Below are 27898 nucleotides of genomic sequence, written 5' to 3'. Positions count from 1 at the left end.
GGAGTGAGCAAGCATGGTGGTCATCTCTCCATCAGCCTCAGACTGGGCGGGCCGACCCAAAGGTTGCAGCCCAGTCGAGTCCTCGGCGTCTGACATCGCCAGTACGCTCTCCGATGCAGCGATTGAGCACTCATCCTGCTCCGGAGCTCCGAAAGGGACACTAAGCTGGCCCTGGGGCGAGCTGGTCTCCTCTCAGAACTCGCCAGGGGCAAACGAGCATGCTGGGGAATGAGAGGTCTGCGGGGATTTACCCAGCGGAGCCGCGCCCATTGAAGCCCCCAAATCACCTCCAGCGCCTGCCGGGCCGGCCTCATACCCGGAGGTAAAAGGCGAGGCGGGGGGTGGCGGCTAGAGTGGCTTTCCCCTGGAAGAAGGAAAGCCACGACCGCAACGTTGCCATGGTCATGTTCTCACAATGAGAACGTGAACCATCCATGAATGCTGCCTCAGTGTGATCGCTGCCCAGACACATGAGGCAGCTCCCGTGGCCATCGGAAGTGGAAAGATAGCGCCCGAATCCAGGAATCACACAAAGACGTAAAGGCATTTTTATAAAGACGCGTCTTTAAAAAGACGTTCAACATCAGTGTGTGTGCTCTAATAGAGAAAATATACTCTTTAGCAGGAATATACACTCTTTTAGCGCTGTCGAAGTGCCCAGGGGCGAAATCTGCACTCGTCGTGCAGAAGGAGAGAAAGCCGCTGGAAATGCGCCATATATCCAACAGCATACGCTTCTTAAGAGGTGAATGGAACAGCAGTAGTATTCAGCTCGCTGATAGTACAACCGCTCGGCTCCAAAGAAAAAATCTGAATGGTGGTTGCAAGCCAGCTCCTTTTATACCCGTATGTCTGGGGGAGTGGCATGCAAATTCCACTCGCCATTTCTCATTGGCCTTTTCTCAAAGATCTGATGTGTTCGGGGCTCTCAAGAGCGACCCCTAGTGTCACTACATCGACACAACGTCAAGTGAGTGACAGAAGGGGAACTTTCTTACTTCTGTCCCAAAAAGAGCTCATTAGTAATTTGAGATTAATGAGAGGAATACATTTTGATAGTGTTATGGTCAATGAGCTCTAAATTATATATATATATTTTTAAATAATCAGGGCTAAATGAATTCCAAAGTCATATGAGGTCATTTGGAACTGTGGGCACACTAGAGGCTATTAATTGAGTTTTGCAGCAGTCTTAAGATTAGACACATCATCCACATTAATATGCGACTGAGACTGAGAAATATAGTTTTACATTTTAAATGTGCTCTACACAAAACTATTAACATTTCACAGATTTTAAAGTTTAAACATAGTAATGGCCCTGAATATTTTGAGGGCTTAGATCTGATATAAGGTGATGCACATCACTGGTAATGTTCAGAATACTGTATTCCACAATGCAATATGCTCGATATGAACTTCAATTAGCAGTTTTTAACATCTCTCTTTTGACTCATTATTTAATCAGACTGCAAAAAGAATTACAACATTTTACACCAAATTTAAACAAAATGTATTAAAAATGTGAAAATAAAAGGCTCTATTTCCAACATGATTACTGAACACCACTTAGATGGTCATGTGACAACATTCTAGCATACTACTTTTGAAAGTACCTTTATTGTTGAATAATATCTATTGTTTAACTTGCTATCAAACAAAAAAAAAAAAATAAAAAAAAAAATAAAAACAATATGCAGTATACCGTGTATAGTGTGCAGTAAGCTAGTATTTTTATTTATTTATTTATTTATTTTCATAATACCCTGGTGTAATGAGGCTTGGGATTAACTGGGAATTCTGTGACTAGCTCTGGAACACTTGCTCCCCACAGTGCTTGATGGTGTCATGACATTTACTGCATATCTGTGGGCTCCATCTATTCTAGGTCAGTTGACTCCAGTGGAGCAAATTTTGCTACTTCTGAGATCTTATCAAGCCACTATCTCTGTGTATAGAAAACAAGCACTTCTTCACCTGACTTTTTGCAGCTGGTCACACTTTAAGGCTGGATCCTAATCCACACTTCATCTAATAAGACAACAATAGGACATTTTCATTTACATGCTGTGTGGAAAAGGTTTGTTAGCTCATATAACAGAGTGGAGAGACTCTGAAATAACACTCTGGACGGTTGAGTGCATTCAAAGTAGGAAAGGACAGAATTTAGTTCATCACACTGAAGGGCAGAGGGTCACTTTGTAAGCATGAAACTTTGTAAGCTGAGTATAACAACTGGAGCACAATACACGTAAAGCATAATTCACAAGCCTTCCTGAACTCACAGCATGTGTGGGACACTATGCATCTATGCTGTATATAAATAAGTGGGATATGGGGGATGTATGTATTCAGATGCTAGTGATCTTAGTGTAAAACTTTGTTTTGCAGCCATTTATGAACACAACCTTTAATACTTTTTTTCTTCTTTACAATTCCCATTAGGGCCCACCTGGTCCAAAAGGTGACAAGGTAAGAAACTTTTCATGATACTTCTTCTATCAGCAGTGCATGTATGTACAGTATGTCTATTGCAGTGTATGTCATAAGCAGGCTGCATGCAAATGGTGCTTGCAGAACTCCACAGAAAGCTCTGCAGATTTCCAAAGAATTGGAATATGTGCCCGTCATTTGCGTGTTAGTTAAATATTTTGGCTAATTCAATTAGTCTTTAAACTTGCTAAAAAGAGTGTAGTACTCTCTGGTCTGTGTTACAGAGTTTGCCATGTTTAAATGTATTCTATAGAATTCTGCCAATTTTCCCCAAGAAAATTGTAGATTGTAGATTTAGTCTGGATCTGGCTTAATTGCTTCCATCTCAAACTGAAATTAGCCTCTGTAATTCAGTTCTGTGAATTAATTATACTAGTTTGTTTATTCATTTATATTTATAAAAAAATTCCAACTTCACAAATGTTGAAATGTATATTAATTGCTAAAGATCAGGACAACTGGAAAATATCTTAGCAGGGATAATATACAAACATATAAACGTAAATTCCTAGCATTATGTTCCATGTCATTCTTAAAGAGAGAATCTCTTATGTATAACATGAATACAACTGTCAAAATAAAAAATATGGCATTATTTCTTTACTTTGATCATAATTAGATTTAGTTTCATAAGGAATGGATTTTAATGGAAATCTGCAGTTAGTCATTGCATATGGAGTGGCCGTGACCTCAAGGCTCATTTTGGAATATCTAAATTGCTCACAAATCCACAGTGCACTACATTAATGCCTTCCCACCAGGCCCCAGGCTGAAGTGCTTTAACACTTAAGAGAGTATCTCTTTATAAAACAGATGCCAAGCATGAAAAATTACCACACTGTGTCTTCATTAGTCGCTACAAGCAGTGACCAGTCAGTATCCACACAGCTCCAATGCAGAAAGATCAAAACCATTCAAGTGTCTGAGGTTCCTCATACAGTACATAACGGAAAGACGCCATCATCGCTCTGAATTCTTGGTGCACCATGGCAACAAAAAGCACAAAAAAAGCCACAAACTTTCTGATGGTCGCTAATGTTCTTTTCTCATTATTAGAAAGTAGATGCAAATATTAGCGGCCCATTGAGACAGTTAATAAGATAATGTTAGAATAATGATGATTATGATGATGTAGAATTTATGATGGTTTGCAAACTCAAGAAAACATTTGAAATTTGGACAATCACAAATCTAGAGTGAGATGGAAACTGTTCTGGTTGTGTAACCAAGAAGTACATGCTAGAAACAGCTAATGACTTTTAGAGGCTCAGCTGGGCCCATTTGAGGTGTAAGGATATTCCTCATTTGCTTCAATATAGGACTTGATTCCCCTGCTGAAAAGACCAGCTTATACTAATCAGAAGTTTATGTTGCATTTTGAATGTTGATCCCCCAGCATGGGATGTTGGTGTGCTAGTATTCCCATCAGGCTTCTTAAAGGTTCACTCAGTAATTTTTTTCCTAATTTAAAAAGTTTTACTTCTACTGAAATGATTAGTAATTTTTTAACATTTGTATAAAATCATGACCACTCATGAGAGATGGAGAGTTCAGTCATATCAGAAACATTATAAAAGCTCTTTTATTCTGCATGGGGCAGGGACGCCTCATGTGGGCAACCATGATAGTATCACTTGACCAGCTGAATACTACTCGCTTAATCTAAAAAAGTAACTTGCCCTGTTATTGGACACTTTTATTCATGAATTAAATTAATCCTGGTTTATTGTGCATAGTGAATATCTACAATGGCATTGGTAACTGAAAACAACTGTGTTTTAATGATGCAGCATCCAGGCCACTAGGTGTCATTGTAAGCAATGTAAGCCACTTCAACATACTTCAAAAAATTACTGAGTGCACCTTTAACTGGCTTAACCAGCTTCACCAGAAAGACCATGTTGGTCAACCAGCTTCACAAGCTACTCTTTACTGGTTAACAGCAAGGCTGTGCTGATCAACCAGCTGAACCAGTACCAAACCAACACTAACCAGCATATAACAGCCAGGGGTGCATTTCCCATACAACTACGTAACTCACTGCTTAACCACCATAGTATGATGCATCATTGGAGAAATTAACAAGCTAGTCATGGCTGTTTCCCGAAAATATAGTAACTATGTTGCTCATGCATTGTTCAATCACGTTGGTATAACAACAGCTGTTGTTAATGATGATATGCAGGCGGTGGAGTAATATCTTCTGTGGTTTATAATATCTAATTTACAAGTACACCAGACAGCTGTTTAATGTGTGAAAGCTGCTGAAGGCATGAAAGCTCCGTGCATTGTGTAATGCGACAGAATAGTGGGGTTTTCTTCTACATTAGACTTCGGGGTTCCCCGAGCACATGCGCACTCTTCAAAAATGTTTGCGTTAATATTGACACGTAAGCCGCGTTCTCCGACAGATACCGTGTGTGATAAAGCACTTTTTCTTCAAACATTTAATGCCTTAATCGACTACATTTGCGTTTACATTTCAGTGTGTTTCAGAATGCCGCAACCCGGAATAACAGTTTTCATAAGTGCATGTAATCGTGGTCAAGTCTTGACAGAATAAAAGATATATATGGAATGAAAGATATAGAAGCCTCAGCGAAGTCAAATGATGTCCCCACAGTAAATTTTCAAGGAACTATGCTTCTAACCACAGGTGGAGAGCTAAAGTTCCAACCACACAAATTTGTGATGCTTTAAATGTTCGTTGGAACAAAAATTTCAGGAAACACCAAAAGGTTGAACTATGTTGGTAACGATGGAACTTGCGACCATAGTTTGCTAATGATGCTTTTGGGAAACGCACCCCAGCTTGGTCTAAGCTGGTCTTTTTAGCAAGGTCTAGGGCTCAACAATAAGGTTTTTTTTAGCTGGCCCATTTGGGCCAGTGGTTCAAAATTTTACTTGAATTACCGTAGCCTTTCTGTCAGCTCGAACCAGTCTGGTCTTTCTTCGTTGACCACTCTCATCAACAAGGTGTTTTTGTCCACAAAACTGCTGTTCACTGGATGTTTTTGGTTTTTTTACTCACTGTTCTGAGTAAACTCTAGAGACTGTTGTGCATGAAAATCGCAGGAGATCAGCAGTTACAGAAATACTCAAACCAGCCCATTTGGCACCAACAATCATGCCACAGTCGAAATCACTGAGATCCATTTTCTTTTTTTCTTTCTTTTTTTTTTTTGATTGTTGATGTGAACTGACCCATATCTGCATGATTTTATGCATCATACTGCTGACACACGATTGGCTGATTAGAAAATTGCATGAAGGTGTAGGTGTACAGGTGTTCCTAATAATGTGCCACACTGTTTATATTTTGTAATAAATGTTAAGTTTGCTCTACAATAAATTTTAAAAACTCGGTTTTTAATTTGGAATAAATACAGCAATGAATTCATAAACAGACTTTTGCTGAAAAACGATGGCATATGGTGCAAATTTTCAACTCATTCTATCTGATGCTTCCAAGATGAAGCCATTAAGCCAATTTCAACAAAACTCTAGCAATGATAGCTGCCAGATACATTTTGATAAATTTAAGTTGCAACAGCAATGTTTTGTACATCATAGAAAACTAAGTGTAATATTTTTCATGGCATAAAAATGCATGTACAAGATCAACAACTTTAAGATTTAGTGACAATGCACCACTGGCCTGATAGAGCAAGTTACTGTCCCATCAACTACCCCGAAAATCTTTCACAATGTCCCCGGTTTAGTGAGCCATCCGTATGGGTCGTGGGTTCACCACTAGTGTAGAAGTTTTCTATTTGAAATATTCACATTCCTCATTTTAAGGCCTGAGTGTATCCTCTTTTGATAGTGCGTGGAGTCTGTTCAATTATACAATTGTCTGGAAATCCTGGATTGCAATTAAGTTATGCAAGACGCAGAAAACTGACAGTTTCAAAATTGGATCCACCCGTTTCGAGTTTCAGGGCTCTCCACGCTCCAATCGCTACCATTTAGTGTTTGCCGTAACGATGACCGCAAACCCTCAAAATCAAATATAAACTGCTCTCTGAAGACATTCCAGCCCAACATGCTTGCACCTCATTTGTTTCAGAGTCCTAAGCCAATGTACGAGGAAGGGACGAGTCATCAAGTTAAGTGTTGCTTTCACACAGTCACTCTGGAGTCACAAGCCTTATTGGTCATGGTACAAAAAGAACTGGGTGGGCTCTTTTCCTGTGGTAATTGGAGAAAACTGAACATTCTCTGGGAGCCCAACATCTTTGAATCTGTTGTTATTACTGATCTAAACAGTAAGCAGTACAGTGCATACATTGTGTTCCTGGGAGAAATTATTCAGAACTTACACTATTATAAAGCTATTCCCTGATCCTTCAAATTGTGCCATGGTAATCTTTACGAAAGGCTGAACTGCCAAAGAAACAAGCTAGATTATTTTGTATTTATCTTGGAAGACAGTGTAGATGTCTTAGCTTTGCTTTTGGACAGTGAGTACTAGTTACTTTCAAACTAAATTTTGATTTATAACAATAAATGACACAACATAGCCTCCTCAACAAGTTGCATGAAAGATTCAGATGTGTCATTTGGAAGAAGCCTTTATTTTGTCACACACATATACAGTGAATTTCTTTTTTTTTGCATAGCCAACCAAGCTGGGGTCAGAGCACAGGGTCATGATACAGCACCCCTGGAGCAGATAGGGTCAAGAACCTTGCTCAAGGGCCCAACTGTGTTATTTTGGCAGTGCTGGGGCTTGAACCTCCAACATTCTGGACAGTAACCCAGAGCCTTAACCACTGAGCCACCATTGCCCCCTAACAATGGCATTACAATGCAGTTGGAGTCAAGACAAATCACACTGGTGCTATGTCATACATCCTGGTTTAAAGAGAATCCTTTGGCGAGCCATGCACCAACAGATATGCGAGGAACCGTAAAAAACTCAACTACATAGAGGATGTTCCTTACATCTCTCGACCCATATGCACACACACACAAACACTCTTATTCTTCTCCCAAACTCTGTCCTCTGAGTTTATGTTATCGTAAGTGATTTTACCCTCAACCGCAATTAATTTTTGTGGCCGTGGGTATTAACTTTCATCATCAATGTGTTTTAAATTACAATGGTACTCTTTTTTTACTCTGTGTATCTGTATTACAAAATCATATTCTCTAACTCTATTTTTCTCTTTTTGTATAGGGTGATCAAGGTGACCAGGGACCGCGGGTATGTTGTCTTTTTCTTGCATGTCCTGTTCGTGAATGTGTGTTATGTCTCCCATATGTACTTGTGGGTAGCATGTTTGAAATGCATGGGATTCTGTGGACAGTGCTGTCTCAGGCTTACCAAGCACAACAGAGTGTGTGAATAAGGCTTGAAAAGGCAAAACTATAAACACCTGAGCTGTTTTGAAAGGGCAATCCTTTAGGGACTGGCTTCAACAATAAGGGGACATACAGTATCAGTTGTGGAAAAAGTCCAAGCGAATGTTAACTGAGCCTGTTGCAATTCAATATAGCTGAGGGTTTTCTACCAGAATTGAGGTCCTAACATTCTGTGACTTCACAATGACATATGAGTACTTTAGACTAACAGCTCCTTCAAAGAACGTAATTATTTCCAGCTCAGTTGCTTGACAGCTTGATAAATTCACACCTCTTAAAGGATGATTATGAAGAGTGCACTATGCTGCAGTTGGCAGATTATGAGATAAACCACTTGCATATCTCATTCCAGTATGGTTGCATGTGTGCTGTGTTTAAATGATCACTCTCCAAAACGCAAGTTCTCTCTAACCAATCAAGGCTATTTGTCTGAAGTTCATTGCATTAAGTGCCCTTTCCTCTCCTGATCTTTCTTCTGGTGTGTTGTATCTGTATCCATCATCGTCTTGGACAGACTCTGAAGGGGTCACAGCTTAAATTGCCTTTAATTGATTTCAACCAGGCTTGAGAACAAGCAAAGGTTAACTTTTTGAAATGTAATGTAGCTTAGTCTGTGGGCCTGCCAGAAGTCATCTTAATCATGTTAATCTGATGCTGTCAGCCGTATTTGATAGTTGCCCACACTGGTTTTCGTATAAAAACTCCCTGTTCCTTGATTTACAACATTTCACAGCGAGTTTGTGGGCTTCCTACAACTTGTACATTTTATTAAGTATCTTTGCACAAAAAGGCTCTATATTTGGGTAATTATTCACTACTGTAATTTGAGATCACTGGTCTGTGGTACCTGAATTATTTCCCTTTAAAAGCGTGGCTTTATTGTTTTAGAGGTGCAATATATACAGTGGCCCCAAAAAGTATTTGGACACAAAAAAATTCATGGATTTCTTTGCATTATATAACACAAGTGGGATTTAATTTTAAGAAATATATCATAAACACGCTTTTCAAGTGAAATGTATAAAAAATAAATAAATAAAAAAAAGAAGTTTGTTAGGTTTTTAAATAATAAAATTATACATATATATTTATATACTGCATGAACTTGAGGAGAACTGACTTCGTACACCCAATAAAGTTTATCTTGAGACCAGTTGGTTAAAAGTAATTGGATAGTATGCCTAAAAATTACAATTCTCTCATAATTTACTCAGTCATGCTGTCTCAAACTCATATGACATTCTTTCTTCTACAGCACACAAAGATATTTTGAAGGATTTATGATGCTTTTGTCCATACAATGTAAGTCAAGCCAAATCTTTCAAGCTCCAAAAATGACATAAAGGCAGCATAAAAGTAATCCATATTACTCGAGAGGTTTAATGCATGTCTTCTGAAGCGATATGATCACTTTGGGTGAGAAACAGCCCAAAATGTAAGTCCTTATTCTCTATATCTTGACATTTGCAGTCTCCTTAAGAGCAGCCCATTCACACACTTCCTCATTCTTGACAAATGAACAGAGTACCTGGAAACCATGTGCAACATCAAAGAATCACTTTGTTGAAGCCTGCACTGTTTTCCAGACGGGCCAGATGTCAACATTTAAGGAGAATAAGGACTTAAATTTAGTCTGTTTCTCACCCAAATTATCGTATTCTATATCGAGTCCTATGGATTACTTTTATGCTGCCTTTATGTCCTTTTTGGAGCTTGGAAGTTTTGGTCCCCATTGACTTACATTGAATTGACAAAAACACTTCATACATCCTTCATAATATCTTTGTTTGTGTTCCGCAGAAGAAACAAAGCCATACGAGTTTGAGACAGCATGAGGATGAGTAAATGATGAGAGAATTATCATTTAGGGTGAACTACCCCTTTAATACTGAGAAAAGGTTTAGCTTCATTCATTTGCAGATGTCACTTAATTTGATATGTTGTATCTAATGGAATGCCATTAAGACATTTTTAAGTGTGACTTTAAGTGTCCAAATATATTTTGGGACCCGTGTAGACATTTGATTTGCTCAAACCAAGATTAGAAACAGCTACAACAAATCTTGCATGTTTCTAGGTTAGATTAGAATGCTGATCTTACTTTCAAATTAAATTTATAGGATCAGTTTATGGTCTGCACCTTTTAACCAGAGAAACAAAGCATCCAATGTGAAAGAACTCAATTTATGTCTGCAACAGCTGGAAAAAGAAAGATTCACCAACTGAATCCATCACATAGCACACATAAACAATACCAATGTCTGTACTGGTTGACAGGGTGTGCTTGTTTAATTAACTTTACAAGATCACATAAAAGTAGAGAGATAATGAGGCTAGATATCATTGTGTCCTAACCAAAATATTCACTAAGATGTCACATTGATTTTGCGCTTCAAATTAGTATGTAAATGTTCAGGATGAAAATAAGGAGAAACTATCCAATGAAACTGATAAGCAAAAATTATATTTGCCTTTTGACACTGTGGCTAAAGGAGTTAATCCAACTTCATCAACAAGGTGTAATGCCTATAAAAATACAGTTGCAGGAAATGTGAACCCTTGGATTTATGCCATAACCTCCACCAAATGTGCACACATAGTATATTAGACTTATTGGGCAAACCAAAATGTCATGTTTAACTTGTTGTCTTTAAGCAGCAAACATATCCTCATTGTAAAAATAATGTGTTAGTCACATGCCAGAAGCATGCGATAAGTTTATGCTTATATTGTAAAAGTCCCCAGAAAAGTTACTCATATGTGGTATCATTTGAAAGCTTAGAATCTGAACTTTTCATAGAATAACTGTTGCATTTGTGTTTCATAAAATTACAAAATAAAGCCCTTAAAATTTTGTGTATCAAATGAGCGCCACCTAGAGGTGATGATTTAGAAATATGAATATAAATATAAAAGTTATACACATGGCAGCTGAATAGGCAAGTCATATACCAAATGAAAGCTCTCATTCTCAGAAATGTGACTATAGTTATTTGTCCTAACACCACAGTTCGAATGATTATCAAAAGAATCACAAAGTGAAATATGGTCCTATAAGACAACAAAGACAAACATGTCTGACCTTATTACTGCTTCTGTAAGCCCCAAATAGCCACAAACACTTACCTTAGGCTGTTTTCTTTAAAATGGGATACTTTTCTGTCAACTTGCTTGGTTAAATAATCCAATGTTATAACTCAGATGTCAAGAAAAAAACAAATAGTAATCCAGCAGAAAAAGCATGATACACAAATCATCTGAAACTTGTTAGCAACTGTTGATGATTAATTTTTACAATTAGTCCACTGTATGTGTGTACGGTGAGCTTTTACATTTTGGGAGTGAAAAATTGCAAACGGCAGTCAAAAAATACACCAGAGTTTAAGGGGTTAAAGCCCTGGAACAGTGTGGTAGCAGCCACTAAACCACTAAAGGTAACACATATGACATGATCATGGCTGTTAAAAGGCAAATTTACCATGGTGACGGGTCACAAGGTCAAAGTGTGAATACATAGCAAATAAAACATTCACTGCTTACACAATTACAAGTGTTGCCACCCAAGCTTTGTGTCATCATTAACTTGAATTAGTGCCGTAGTTCTGCCATTGAAAGAGATGTGTGGTCCTCTTTCCCTCCTGTTTTACTCACATTTTTAAAAATCTTAATGGACAGGCAAAACTGTCTGTACTGTCACAGGTTTGTGTCTGGACTACAAATGGTTGCCTGTTACTTCAGCTGGATTCATTGACGCTTAAAAGTTTACTAGAGTGTGGTCTTAATAATTCATTAGTGTTAGTCCTGCTCAGTGTGTTTGAAGTTTTGAAGATGTCCAGCTCAAGACAAAGGGTTGAATTCACCAAACAGTTGTGTTCTCTGCACGCTTTCAGCACAAAAACCGCGGGTTGAAGTCTTATTCACTAACCGCCTGCATTCCAGTTTAACCAGATGCTAAATGTGCTGAAATAGGTATTTAAATTAAGTTGTCATTCTTTTCAGTGTTAAATGTCTCATTAATATGTAAATTTGGCTTATTATAAATGTAGCTTTTTTCAAAAAAACGTGGCACGTTTGGCAGATGCTTTTATCCAAAGCAACTTACAGTGCATTTATTACAGGGACAATCCCCCCGGAGCAACCTGGAGTTAAGTGTCTTGCTCAAGGACACAGTGGTGGTGGCTGTGGGGATCGAACCAGTCTGATTACCAGTTATGTGCTTTAGCCCACTACGCCACCACTACTCTTAACATTAAGCAATTACCACCCAGAGTAGGCTGTAAAAGTAATTTTATTTTAAAGAGACATTTGCCTACAATTTCTATTGAATATGTCTGTAGTAGTTTATCAAATGATGAATTTTAAATTTTGGGGCATTTTGGGGTTATTTTGGGGCATATTTTACGCTGTTATCTGATCATAATTGCTTTAGTAAATCGGGTGCTAAAACAACACACACAGCACATGCATTTCCACACAAACACTGTGAAAAGCACACAGAAAAAAGTTTGCCCTCTCTGACTTTTTATTGGACCAGTCAAAATATTATAAATATGGAAACTTTTTTGAATACCATCACATTAGAATATTCATAAGTGGAAATTCTATTGGCTTGGAGCAGCATGTGCGCTAGTTCAATATCACCAGTTTGGTTTTTAGTCTCAAAGCCAATTTAGTTTACTACTATTACATTTATTTGGCTTCAGGCACACACTTTACATGCAAACCCACAGCAAAACAAAACATCTGATGCAGCAAAACAGAACAATTTGCAATTTGTTAGGATTTTAAGTGAACCAATATGACACTACCATTCTCACCCTTGTCCTTGTAAACTATCTATAAATTGTAAGCAATTCACAAACCCACACATAGTAAATGGGTCTGGGGGGCAAGTTGAATGCCTTCTTTGCTTGCTTTGAGCAAAAAATCATAAAATATTCTTAGGCTGGCTCCTCTGTCAAGACATTTATTTCTTTCCCACAGCAAGAGAACATAACAGTAAGAACACATGCATGATTACAGTAGAACTGGCGGGTTTAAAATGGTATCCTGGCTAGTGGCGCATAAAGCTGGATTATATTAACCGCAGGCATCTTGTATAAGGTGGTGTGGATCAGTGCTAAGTCTTGCTGTCTCCATACAAACTGATCAAACCTATCGTTAAACAAACAAGGACAACAGAGGCAGCAGTCTGAAAGAAGAAATGTGTAATACAAGAACCTTTTATAGAGTTATCATTATCTTTCCCTGTTCTTATTTTTGTTGTAAGAAGTTTTGTGGTTGTGATGAACTTTGCTGCCTTATATCTTTTCCAAAGGACCCATTTACTCCAAGTTATCACTATTTTATTTTGTGAGTGTATTTTGTTTGCAAGCACTTTTTGCTTGAGCACCAAAACAGAAGATGGTGTGGTTTCTTTTGCTTCCATCTCCTAAATGAGCCATGCAATTTGAATTACTTCCCATAACATTGTGGGACAGAATATCCCATAAGCATGGTATTTTCCTGTATTTTTAACCAATATATTGTTCTTTTGTTACATTCTAAGAATAGAATCCTCCATTAAGTAGATCATCATTTATTTTCATTAGGGCAAAAACACATACAAGTTTACCAAACATTACCAGCATTTTTTAAACAAATATATAATCCCTCACCACAAAGAAAGACATTTTAGCTTTAAGGGTATTGGCACACAGAGGTGGGTAGAGTAGCCAAAAACTGTACTCAAGTAAAAGTACAATTACTTTAAAAAAATAATTACTCAAGTAGAAGTAAAAGTACTAACATAAATAATTACTTGAGTAAGAGTAAGAAAGTATCCAATTAAAAGAGTACTCAAGTAGTGAGTAACACATTACTTTCATAAATTACATAATAGACATTTACTTCCCTATATTCCACATATACAATACACATTGAACATGTATTACAGAATTATTATTATTATTATTATTTTTATTATTATTATTATTAATTGAAATTCTGTCATCATTCACCATCATGTTGTTCCAAACCCGTATGACTTTCTTTCTTCCATGCAACACAATAAGGAGATATTAGACAGAATGTTTGCGTGTGTCACTAATTATTTTCAGTGAATGTTTTTTTCTCCATATTTTGAAAGTGAATTGTGACCGAGACTGTCAGTCCCTAACATTCTGTCTAACATATTTTGTGTTCCACATAATACAAAGCGTCACTCTGGTTTGGAACAACATGAGGGTAGGGAACTTATGACAGAATATTAAATTATGGCTGAGCTATCACTTTAAAGAGTTAGTTTACCCAAAAATGAAAATTCTCTCCTGATTTACTCACCCTCATGCCATCCCAGATGTGTATGACTTCCTTTCTTCTGCAGAACACAAATTAAGATTTTTAAAAGAATATTTTAGCTCTGTAGGCCAACATTTATATGCTCCAAAAAGCACATAAAGGCAGTATAAAAGTAATCCATAAGACTCCAGTGGTTAAATCCATGTCTTCAGAAGTGATACGATAGGTGTGGGTGAGAAACAGATCAATATTTGTCATTGTTTTGCTAGACAGCAGGGGTCGATATGCAGAGAAGAATGTGAATCACCAAAAACGCAAGAATGTGAAAGTTTTTCATCCACACCTATCACCTCGCTTCTGAAGATACTGATTTAACCACTGGAGTCTTATGGATTACTTTTATGCTGACTTATATTTGTTTGTTTAGCTTTAAAATGTTGCCACCCATTCAGTTGCATTGTATGGACCTACAGAGCTGAGAAATTCTTCTAAAAATCTTCATTTGAGTTCAGCAGATGAAAGTCATACACATCTGGGGTGGCATGAGGGTGAGTAAATAATGATAATTATAATTTTTGGGTGAACTATCCCTTTAAGGGCTCTTGTCAGATCTGGATGAATTTGTCAACAAGAGAGGTTTGGAAGCATTTCAAGTAATTATTACAGTGAAAACGTGAAAATGTCCCACAAGGACATTATAAATAATGCTGAAATATAAACCAAAGCAAGATCATGTTTTATTAATGCCTACTCAAGCTATTTCATAGCTTTTAAAGTCCTGTGTGGATTATTATTTCAGTGTAGTTACAGTTTTCATTGTTGAAAGAATTTAGATCATTAGTTCTGTACAACAGTACCGCTGCTCTCTAAATGCAGAGTATGCAGCCTGGGTATGGCACCAGCCCTGGTCGTGGAACACTCACTGTGTCTGAAACTGCCTCAATCCACTGCAATATTTCAGGTGTCTGCCATTTTGTAGGAGTGTCTGAATTCTGAGTGAGCCACTCGTTCCCTACTTTTGTTCACTCATTATTACCCACAATGAACTCTAATTTCAAGTGTACGTTTGATGTATACTCGACAATGGTTAATTGCCCATAATCCACCATGGGGAAGACATACCAGCTGGGAGTTTACTGCTTCCTTCACTTCTGCAATGTTTTATTTCATGCTGAATGTTGTAAATGACAATTCATTACTTGATTAAAATAACATAATAACATACAGAGAGGCAAAACATACAGATACATTTTAAAATGTACTCTTTATTTGATACAATGTGTTTACTCTTTATATTAACCCTCTGCGGCCTGAGGTTGTTTTGGGCCCTGGAGAAGTTTTGACATACCTTGACATTTGTGCTTTTTTCAGTTGCTTACAAACATATTAATGGCTAAAGTCTGATAACACTGTATTCAGCACAAACTGGGCTACAATAATATGTGAACAACATGTATGTACATGTTTGTATTTTTGAGAAAATAACGTTTATAAGTGGTTTTTGAAAAAACAAAAATTGTAAGTCACTGAAATAAGGCCATATATCACATACTAAACATTTGTTCACAAGACTTTTGAGAACTGGATCTTGTAGCCAAGAGTTTTTGCTACAAAATGATGTGAACCATCCTGATCACTCATTCATACAAAACAATATAGTTTAACTTTTGTAAGACACTTTTAGTGTTAGAAAGGTCATATGCGATGAGGTGTGGATAATCATGAATATTGATGTGATTCACACCTGAGGAGACAAAGACCCCTCCCCTGAGAGAGAATGAATGTGAGGAGACTTAATGATTGAACGTATTATCTGACTATATATTTTCTTTACATAAAGACTTTACTTAAAAACTTTAGACCTACACTACCGTTTAAAAGTTTTTAGATCTGTAAGATTTTTTAAATGTTTTTAAAAGAAGTATCTTCTGCTCACCAAGGCTGCATTTATTTGATCCATAATACAGCAAAAACAGTGATATTGTGAAATATTTTTACAATTTAAAATAACTGTTTTCTATTTGAATATATTGTAAATGCAATTTATACCTGTGATCAAAGCTGAATTTTCAGCATCATTACTGCAGTCTTCAGTGTCACATGATCCTTCAGAAATCATTCTAATATGCTGTTTTTCTAATATGGGCATATTTACAGCACATTTTACACATTTACACCCGAACAGATATTTGCAAGCACAAGCTTCATTGATGATAATGAGGCAGCATAAACACTAGTTAAAATATAATCTAAACATTCATATTATTTTTATATCACATTACATGTCATATTTAAATCATACAGCATACAATTTAAATACCTGCTTTAGCCGAAACATCATTTAAATGCAACTAAAACTTGCCTATTAGGACATATTTCAAATTTCAGTACTCTGAATACTGGCTGGCAAGTCTGGAAATAGTCCAGCTAGTAAAATATGTACATGTTTACATAAAATAGCATGTCAACTAATGTAAGTAAAACTCAATGACTTACTCATCCGGAATTGTATCCTCGGCTGGATCAAATTGCTCTTCAAAATGTAAACATTCATTGTTGGAGTCCCGCTCTTCTTCTGAGGAAAATGTGATCTCTTCGTCACTATCCAGTACCATCTGTAGAGTTTCCTCACCTGTGTAGCATGCCATCTTCCAAAGGCGCAGGAAAGTGAATGAATCTGATGATGAACTTGATGTTTTTTGAGGCATTGTTGAGGGCGTTTACCATTTGCATTGATCGCATCAGCACATTACCGTATGAATAGCGCGCTCTGTTGGTTGGTGGGATCACATTAGTGATAATTAGCTGAGCCAGGAGAAACTGTACATCGCATGGTTTCATACAGATTACATTGCAGGAGAATATTTGTTTTAAATTTGAATTGTTTTATTTAAAAGTAGACATTTTAAGCTTTCTTTAGACATATATTTCAAGTTTGTGTGATAAGTATTCGCGGAGTTTCACTTCATTTTTGTGACGTGTTTCAGAAAGATGCTCGCGGAGACAGAGACGGCTGAAAGCGCACCCTGTTTATTTTCTTTATTTTACAAAAGCACAAGGTTTTGTTGTTATTGTGAGTGTACACAAATAAAAGTAGACCCTTTATAGTTTCTAATGATGTCTTACACTTATCTGTATGCCCAAATATGATGGAGTATTTTAAGTTGTTTCCGCTGTTATGCAGAAAAAATCCAGCAGGACGTGCCTGCGCGTCCGTCGACCCCAGAGGTTTAACACACAGTATTTATTAAAAATGTCAGTCAGAATGAAGATTTATTGTATTAATATATTATTTAATAAGAATAACAAGTAAGGCCCAAGTATTTTAAAATTTCATATGTGACGTTTCTGCAAGAGCCCCAGAGCTCCGACACTCGGTGTATCCGTCAGCGTCCGAATTCACTCACTCATTTCGTTCACTCACTGCTGAGATATAGTGCACTAACTGCCATTCACTATATAGGAAATAGTGAATGAGTGAACGATTTCAGACACAGCCACTCTCACATGCGCGCAGCCCGCACACCTCGCTGTGCACATGCAGAAATGCTGTCTGTTCTCACTCCAGTTGTCGATCATGTGAATGGCAGAGCAAAATGAATTTATTTACTCTCAACTTGGATGTTTACATGGATTTATACAGTTAATCCGCCTGAAGTAGCTGCGATAGTTTCCCCCACAAGGGCGCAGGGTAAATGGACACGGGACAAAGCGCACTGATATATTGCTGCACTGATTTAAAAATGTATATTTAAAAACTGATGTTATAAGAGCCCAGATACATTATCACCCTGAAAATGACCTTCTCATTACACAGAAAAGCCCACGGTAGGATTAGAGCCAAAACTGACCTCAGCGTGCTGCTTTGAGTTGGAGCTATGATTTTAATCTTGAAATATCCGCTTGTCTTGGTGCTTAATGAAGGCATTGCATGACGAAACTATTCTTTTTTTCACTGTGCGGAGCAAAGAAAGTGTTTCACTTTGAAGAGTTTGATCGTAAAAGTCCCATTCAATAATCTCTCAATAAATTACACATTAACTAAAATTAAACCCAGTAATGTAACGACAGGAACGCCACCAATTGTAAAGAAGTAAAAGTAAATAAAATTCATTTGAAATTTACTTCAGTGAGAGTAAAAAGTACCCACTTTTAAACCTACTGTAAAAGTAATTTTTTTTGTTTGTTTTTTTTTTTCAAAAAGTTACTCAAGTAAATGTAACGGAGTAAATGTAGCGCATTACTACCCACCTCTGTTGGCACACAATACAAGAGTACACATAAACAAGTTAAAATAACTATGATTTGTGTTTGGCTAAGTGCATTACTTAGATTAAATCAAAATTATTTCAGCATCTTAAAATGCCAGTGTGTGAATGCCCCTTTGTCAATTAGAAGAACAGTTTGTTTAAACTTTTGACATTTTGAGTCAAACCAATGTGAAACTAATGCAAAAAACAGCCAAGTGCTCTCTGCTTGTTTGGAGTCAATGGCTTGTATTGTCATGCTGTGTGCTTTTGTTTGTATTGTGCCATTTCTGTGCTGTTTGTCCCCAGGGACTTCCTGGTCTACCCACCCTGGCTGCATTACACAGCAATCAAATCCTGACTGTGAAGGTTTGTTGGCATGGCCAAACGGCTCAGGCAGACTCTATGGATGGCACACACACTGAGATATATCAACAACGCATTTGTCCTCTTTGCCCATGCAGTGACAGTCTTGGCCCAAACACAACTGTGTCTGATAAATCCAGTCCAACCAATCAAAAAGTACTTTCACTCATCATGACCCCAAGCCACCAGCTCACCCGATTCCAGGGGTGTCATTATGCAGTGTGGTGACAGGAATGCATGCACTCATAGTAGAGCAACAGTTTTTTCCCTAATAAACCAGTGATGTGTGATTAATTACAATCAAGATTCACATTTTCTAACCACCGAACAGTCTGGCCAGTGTCTGCTTGGATTCTACAAATGGAAAATGTCAAGTGAGACGCATTAAGGGGTAAACTAAAGTGGCAAGATATATTCAGAGCTGATTCCTCTGGTTCACCACATATCCACCCCACCCCCCAAAAATATGATTCTTTCACCACCTGCTTAAATGCTCAGAATTATACTCATATAATTTGTGGGTCATACCATGCGATATTTCAATCTACGGCAACAGAATTATTTTTTTGCCTTCATAATTACAGGTGCCTCTTTGAGATGGGAGGACTATTCAAATATCTCAATGAGAGGCTACAGACAAAGATAAATAAATCGATATGGTGGGTTTCAGTGTGTGCAGTTCCTCGAGAGTGCCTTGGCTTCAAAGAACACTGTGATGACAGTGCTTTCATTGAGTAGAAGTTGACATGCTTCCTTGGGTTGGCGCTCTCAGAGTAGGTATCCTAACACCCATGAGGTGGTAATTACAGGCTTTGCTGCCAAATACACTCCAGACTTCCATTGCTGCCACCATGGAAAATGTCAATTTTTACCAATGCATGAAGGCGCTGGATTGGGTCGTGTGACTCAATTGCTTGATCTAATCTAATTTTGTACCTTTTTTATTTCCTTTCCTCTTCCTTCTTCCGGGACCTCATGCAACTGTTTCCTCTCCAACCTCTCTCACCTTTGACCTCCGACCTCTTTTGACCTCACACACCTGCTCAGATGGTCTTCCCTAAGATCAATCATGGCTTTCTTTCTGCCGATCAGCAACTCATTAAACGGCGACTCATTAAGGTAGTGCTTGTCCACATTCTGCTCTTTTTCTGCCAGTACTCCATCAGACTGGGCTTCTCCTCTTTGGCCCACCATTTGCTCTCCATTCTTCAGCTTTTATCTCAGTCCTCAGGTGAAAAAAATAGTTAAAATAATACAGAAGAATATATTTGTGATATAAAAGTTTTAAATATACTGTGGCCGCAAAAATATTTGGACATTTAGGCAATATTTAAAATGTATGAATGTGATTTAACAGTATCGGCAGTACGGAGTGCCGAATCACTGACCTTATCCACAGTAGCGCCATCTTTCATTTTTGATGGGAATGACAACAAGGCTGTGAGGGATAGACTCACAGTCTCTTCAATGTGTAATACTGTTTTAAAAAATGTTTTGGATGGTTCCTCTGACAAAAAAAAAAAGAAAAATATTTCCAAAAATTTCAGTAGACAAAAAACAAAAAACAAAAAAAACATGAGTTCAGGAAAATTAGTGTGATCAAAGAGCTTTATGCAGCTTTATATAGTATATCCCCCTAAGAGACTGTAAGTCTGTCTCTCACAGCCTCGTTTTCATTCACATCAGAAATCAAGTATGGCGCTATTATGAATAATGTCAGCAGAGCTGTTCTGCCGTGATGTCAATTTGTAGGCGAATCCGGAAAGGCTGATTTGCCATGGGTTCCCTCTGGAATTTCCAATGGGTTTATTTAATAGGCTTTTCAATTTATGAGTAAAATAAGGTCTGTGGTAAACATTACTTGATGATACATGAATAGTACACACTTTCATACTACATATTTTCATACATGTTTTGATGTATGAAAGTGTGTAATTTATGTTGTAGAACAAAACACATTGTCAAGTAATGTTTACCACAGACCTTATTTCACCCATAAGTTGAAAACCCCATTATAAAAGCCCCTAGGAAAATCCAGAGGGAACCCATGGAGAATTCTCTTCGGGGTTTTTTTAACTATAACTTCAACAGCTCTATAATGTTACACACGCACTGCCTGACTGGCAGGCGGCATGAGCACTCGTACATAGATGCATTAAAGCAGCCACCTGTCAGTCAGGCAGCACATGCCTGAGACGTATCGATGTAATTCTTGGTCAAAATATATGTCTTGCAAAGTATTAAGGTAAACACAGTCGGTTTCTCTTGAGAGAATGTAAACAGGAGGGAGAAAATCAGATATGTGTCAAAATATTGGACCTGAGCATTAGACCAAGTAGTGTTAATGTGTTCACATTCCGAACACGTTATTGGGCAAAAAAAAAAAAAAAGAAAAAGAAAAAAGCTAGATGCAGATGGAAAACGAATGGAAAAAACGAGGATGTCTTGAGATGCGTTTTAACAGTTTAAGTTATTTTTAATTTGAAACGACGTCTAGAAAACCCAGCGCTCCCGGGAAAGACTAAGACTTACAAAATAAGCAAAACACAGTGTAACAGTCAAAGACATCTCTCTAGTGCATGTTTACCTGGAAAAACAATTGAAAAGAAGCGCCAACGGATGCAAAAATGAGCTCGGTGTGAACGGCCCCTAATACACTTTCCGATGTTTATTATGGTGCTAATATTAATCAAAAATCAACCTTGATAAGATAAACAGAAATCCAGAAAGTGAAGCTAGCTCTGAGAAAACATCTAGCATAATTTTCTTCCGATGTCGCTTGGTTTTATATGTTATCTAATGCAATGACATTCATATAGGCTAGCTACATTTAAATCATATTAAGTGTAGCTCTACTGTCTAAACACTTTTTAGAGCCAATGTATATAGGACAATGTATGGTAATTGCTATTTACAAAGCATACATTTGCACATTTCTAAAACGGCAATAAAACAGGAGGTTCTGAGTTCTATAGGCCTACTACTCTAACTACTACTACTCTCCGTCTTTGTGGAAATGTCGTTAGTGACCTCTTACACATGATTAAACAACAAATTACAAAGTATAGGTTGCCTGTCAAAAGAGACAATATAGAAATAAACTGAAGACAAGGTACAGAAGTAAACTGAAGACAAAAAGAGATATAAATCAAAGGTGTTATTGTTCCGCTAAATACTGAGAGACTGCTCCTTCTGTTCCCCATCAGTGCTTAGCATGAATGAAATCTAAATGTTGATAAATATGATTAATGTTTCATGCTTGATCTTGGGCAGCGCTGGAAAGAATCTGGAGAGAATCTGGAAAGAATTAAAAGCAATTATGCTGCAAAATTGTGATGTGGAATTCTATAAGTAGAACTGAACTCTATCATCATAAATTATTGGATTAATACAGACAGCAAACATTACAGCTGTAGCCTTCTGCTAATGTTGTTTAATTGAAACTCGACTGAGATAAGAGAGGTCCCTTGTTCTCTATGAAAGTTCTTTATTGTTCTTTCTGTCACTCCCTTTGACTTCATAAAAAAAAAAAAGAATTTTGTTTGCGTCATTCAATTACTTACTGTATGAATGTTGACGTATGTACATTATCACTTCCACAGGGTGACCAGGGTCAAGCGGGGCCCCCAGGACCTCCTGGGCCTCCAGGCCCTCCTGGCCCGAGGGGACCCCCAGGAGACACAGGCAAAGATGGTCCTCGGGGAGTCCCAGGGCTCCAAGTAAGTATCTCCAAATTCAATCCCCATCCACAAAATCTCAATTGCACAATATCAACCAGTGGTTTCTTTTGAAAGACCATGCTTTCAAAAATTTGTCTTTTCTGTACCAACTGATATCCATCACTAAATGTAACCATTCCCGTTTGTGAAATGCTATCCGTGGACTGATGTTTTAATACATGTACATTTTGACAGAAAGATAAAAAAGACAAAAGAATAACAGAAAACTTGTCAATTATCCACAATCATAAAACCCCAGCAGGGCCTTCAACTACTCGTTCAGACCAAGGCAAGAGTGTAAAATATTAAGTGTTGTTTATCTTTTTCATTCCAGGCAAGATCATTATGTTGTTTTTGAACCGTCCCGTTATTCATTACTCAGAAAGTTTAACAAGGTTTTAATATTCCACGAGTTTGTTCTATGTTTGTGATGGAAGAAGATGACCTCTTAAAGGCTCTCTTTAATAGATCTCCTTTTATGAGTCCCTCTGAATTGAATATGTAAATTGTAAAATTCCTTTATTCTAAGCTTCCCACATTATTCTTAGTTTTCTAAAAATACATCTACAAAGAACATAAATGTAAATGTGGCAGATTATTAGAACTGGGACACTTATTGTCCCAGTGGACTGTATAAGACACAGATCCTTTCCTTATCCTTTCCTTATCTAATATAGTATTATTATTTCAACAATATATGCAGTATCTTGTGTGAAATTGTTTATAAAAATATTATAGTATATATGCTATTTATGTAAATGGTAAACAAAGTATATGATATTTGCCTCATATATGTATTTGATATACTGTATACCTCTACAACCTTTTATGTAAATGGGTTTTCCACCTGAGACTACTATCTTGAGGTACTAAGATAATTTGTGTTTCACTGGGCATTGTAAATCAATATTGTCTTTAAATTGACAGTTATGTCTTAAATATAAATTTTCTTAATTATATACTGTATTCTTGAAAGTAAGTAAAACATTTTTCCTTCACAGGGAGACCCTGGAAATCCAGGGGAGATTGGTCAAATGGTAAGTGTCTTTTTATAAGATTTATCAAAGCAATATCACATGAGCAAGAATGCTGTAGATGGACAATACAGCACGATTGCGACTGTGATCTAGCTTTTATACAACAATTCAACAAACAACTAAATAAATAAGTTGAGAAAAAACTAAGGACTGTCCCCCCCCAAAAAAACTCTCGTGTGTAGAACTACTTTCTTATGCCACAGATTCAGGATCTGCCATTGCTAGTTCAAAAGATGTGCCCAAGTCTCCGTTTATAATTCAAAAACCATAGTTTAGAACTAGTAGCGACAGCTTGGGATGTTTCTAACAAGTAATTGGAGAAACATGGACGTGGACATGTGTGTATGTGTGTATGAGAGAGAGAGTGAGTGCCTGAGTGTGTGATTACCGGCGTCTATTAATTTAACTCTATTCCTCTGCAGTAGTGTGATAGTAATCCGCTCTGATCGTGGAGTAATTCTGCCATACGTGCTAAACGTCAGAATTATCCTACAAGTATTTAACTCATTTTCAAGTGTTTTGTTGTCTGAGAGAAAACATGGAGGATGCCAGTTTCACTCTTTCATATTTCTTGAGGAACTCTTATTTTGACACCGACACAGAAAGCAATCTCCCCTCTGCCATTTTGAAAGTTTACGTCTTCTCCCAACATGAAAACGTATGGTGTATCAGGTCAGGTGCCCTAATCATGTTTGATTACTCCGTCCATCGCGTCTCTCAGCTTTGATTGGTTTGCTATTAATTTAACTCTATTTCTCTGGTAAAGTGTAGCAGTAATCCAAGCGATCATGGAGTGAGTGACAAATCCAAATTACTTCAAAGAAATTCACCCTCTGACTGACAACACACAGGTTGTCCACGTCAGCTCAACTCGCTCATAGCACACACAAGATGGTCTTTTACCTTTTGGCTCAAATCTTTAATGTCACAGGGATGAATGAAAATTCACACATCTAGCTGCTCTTACACATCTGCACTGCTCTTACAGGTTAGTTTGGAACGCCACAGAAACAAGCTGTGTGATATAAACAGTAAAGTGTCCCAAAGCTTAGTGTGAGCTATCAGCACTCTTGGAACACCTCTCGTCCAATCAGATTCGAGGACCAGAACTAACTGATGTATAATACAGTATACAGTATATACAACTGCTAACATATTAACCACTTCTATACATTTACAGTTACAGACAATGCTAGATTAGATACCAAATTCATGTCATTTGTTCTTTTGCAGTGTGTTATTTGTTTCCTTCTGAATCAGACATCTAGTTTATAGCTGGATGATTTAGGGCCAAATAATTCCAATAAACAGTAAATGGATACTTTTGGTGTTTAACAAATAAGGCATTTAATGAAAATCCCCTTATAAAAAGTGAATAAAATAAGTCGGTCCAGAAGGCTCAAAAAGGAAGGGACAAATACAATTATGGTCATTTTAATTTTCACAAGAATGTAGGGATGCCATTAATGAAGTGATCCAGGGCTATAATCTAGTCTACAAAGTGGAATCGGATGATCAGAGATCAGAGTAAACGAACTAGAGGGAGAAATATGTTCCTTGAATATGTGGAAAAGTTAACACTAGCAACTGTCAAATTATGGTGAAGTTTAATGTCAAGTAGACCAAGTAGAGCTCTTTCATTTTATTATTTTAAGCAGTGGCATCTCAGGGTCATTATTTAGTGTGGGGCACAAACAGTCACTTAACAATCAATTATTTGACCGATCTATGAAACATTGACACATCATTTCAAATTCTGTCTGTCATTTTGACAGATAAAAAGAAACGAGAAGAACATTTTAACCTAGTGCATCAGTGTTGACCACTCTTTTTCCCACATAATCCTGCTGTGCATGTGCCGTGTTTATTCCTTGGTATTAATGTGCTTTATGTTACATCAAGGACTATGAAGTTCTTTGAATTTGCGCATGTGTGTATGCACTTTAACCGGCAAAGTTGAAAAGCCTAGTTTTAGCACAGTAGTTGATTGACAGGTAGAAGGTTCACACTAGAACTCATTTGTTTCACCAGACTCAAACAAGGGGAGTCAAAAAATCTATCATAAAAGCCTGTCTACTGTCATGTATGTGCCATTATAAATGCTACGCCCCTCAATGCCCTAGTACTTATAAATTAAAAACAAGTATGACTGATAAAAATAGCTAAAGACAGAAATGTTACAGAGAGTGATGAATAAAGACTTTTTTCTAGCACAACCTCTGAACATGATGCCAAACAAATATCCCTAATAATTTAATCTCAGCACAAAACACCACTAAGACATGCATATCCATGTCAAAAAGCTAAAATGACTGTGAAAGTAAACCACAAATAGGCAAATCGTCAAAGGGTGTGTATATTATCTCACTAACTCGAATGAACTGCATAACAAAATGAATCAAAGCGAAAGACTCCCAGTATTTAGCAGTCATTGTAATCTAATACAAACCAATGCACCAACAACACATAAACTCAACACAATGGCATACAGTTCAATGAAATGATGAATGGTGCTTAACTAATCCAACCAATAGCACATTAGAAAAAAAAATAGAAATTAGCACATTAGAAAATTTGATTCTCCATTTTATGACCCCTTTTAGCCTGGGCACATGAACTTACACTAATGAGGGAAAAACAGGTTATTAGAAATTAAGGTAAATAGTTTGCCACCTTGGATAATCAACCCCTTTTTCCAAGTATAAGAAAGATACATTGGTAATACTTTAACAATAAGGTTCCATTTGTTAACTTTAGTTAACATGAACTAACAATGAATTATATTTCTACAGCAATTATTCATCTTGGTTAATGTTAATTTCAACATATAGTAATAAATTTTTAAAATCAAAAGTTGTATATGCTTACATTAGTTAATGCACTATGAAATAACATCAACTAACAATGAACAATTGTATTTTAATTAACTAGCATTAAGAAAGATTAATAAATGCTGTAAAAAAATGCATTGTTCTTTGTTAGTTCATGATACCTAATGCATTAACTAATGTTAACGAATGGAAACTTATTGTGTTTTCAGTACATTTAAAGAGAGCAAATTAAATCTTTCAGATATACATGTGGCACTAATGAATATTTAGCAAGTAGTAATGTCCTCATTAGATGAATATGTCTTGTTAACAGTGAGATGTGTTGACATTATTACAGTCATAGAATATATAGAATCACAGCTGGAGAACAACGGGACTTCTCACTGAGGGTTGTCTGTAGCTTATATTTCCTGACTGCGTTTGTCTCCTGTTGGCTTTAGGGGACTTGAATGAACATTTGGTCTGGGAGATGTCAATCTAACTGTTGGATAAAAGAAAACACTATGGGGCAAATTCAGTGCTTTAGAAAAATGCCTTTAAGGGTGAGAGATGCACACTTGCCAGATCAAATCAACCACAATAGTTTAGTGTCTTTACAGTGGTTGATTCTGATGTAAGATATGCAAAAATCTGCCTTTTACAAAGACATACAGGGCATGTGGTTGGAAAAATTTGGGCTCTCTCTCAGAGTACAGAAGGAAGGAAATATTTGAAGGAATCTATTTAGAATCATCAGTGCCACAATGTCTCTGGGGAAATTACAAGATTCTCTTTTTTTCCAGAGGCTTGCATCCCTGCACAAAGTTTGCTTTTATGGGGACAAGTAGGTAAACAGTTTGAAATTTGTTTCAAAGGCTAAATTGAGATATTTGAAAAATAAAGGGTTTGCAGTGGAACTCAAAGAACGTCTTATATACAACCTTGATAGCACCTGTAAACTACATTAAATGCTTTAAAAGGTCTCCCCAAAACACTTTATATTCAGTCTGTTAGTAATATTCAGTTGTGGCAGAGTGAAAATCAGTCCTGCCACCCTATGGATCTGCCCCTCAATTATATATAGAGAGAAAGCAAATAAAATGGCTGCTCGTTGTGGTGCACCTGGTGGTGGTAGGAGCAGGTATGCCAGTCCTTTGCGTGTGACCAGTGTGGAAAGCAGGAGTTGTGTCTGAGTCTGTAGAAAGAGAGAATTTGCCTTATGTACATGTGTTGTGATAAGGAACATGATTTGAGGAGTAAGACCCAACATTGTAAGGATTAAATCTCACTTGAAAGTGTTGACCTGGATTTTAAAGCCATCAAACGTCTCCTTAACATGTAGTGGCGAGACACATGGGACACAGTAAGAAGTCCATTGATCAGCTGAAGTGCTCTGCAAAAATGAGACTGTTTGGGTTGGGGGGTATGTTTATGTAATTGTTTGGTTTTGTTTGCTGTTGTTAAAATAAATGTTTGAAGGTATTTGAGTTACCAACACTGGTGCCCTTCATGGTCATGACAATTTCTTTGTCTTGTAGAGATTCTTTTGTTTGGCAATAATTTAACCAGCATTTAAAACA

General features: G+C 37.2%; 1 protein-coding gene across 1 annotated transcript in view; it reads left to right on the top strand.

Moving 5' to 3' along the window:
* Positions 1 to 2334: 2334 nt before the first annotated feature.
* LOC127449921 (collagen alpha-1(XXV) chain-like) overlaps positions 2335 to 27898 on the top strand; it is a 40609-nt gene continuing 15045 nt past the window's right edge. Inside the window, exons 1-6 of the mRNA XM_051713551.1 lie at positions 2335 to 2343; positions 2446 to 2472; positions 7676 to 7702; positions 18696 to 18755; positions 22355 to 22471; positions 23473 to 23508. Coding sequence (XP_051569511.1) covers positions 2335 to 2343; positions 2446 to 2472; positions 7676 to 7702; positions 18696 to 18755; positions 22355 to 22471; positions 23473 to 23508 — 276 coding nt within the window. The remainder of the gene's footprint in view (positions 2344 to 2445; positions 2473 to 7675; positions 7703 to 18695; positions 18756 to 22354; positions 22472 to 23472; positions 23509 to 27898) is intronic.

Source organism: Myxocyprinus asiaticus, chromosome 2, assembly GCF_019703515.2.
Source record: "Myxocyprinus asiaticus isolate MX2 ecotype Aquarium Trade chromosome 2, UBuf_Myxa_2, whole genome shotgun sequence".
Taxonomy (NCBI): Eukaryota; Metazoa; Chordata; class Actinopteri; order Cypriniformes; family Catostomidae; genus Myxocyprinus; species Myxocyprinus asiaticus.
The sequence above is the reverse complement of the archived record's forward strand: the minus strand, read 5'-3'. Positions and strand labels throughout refer to the sequence as shown.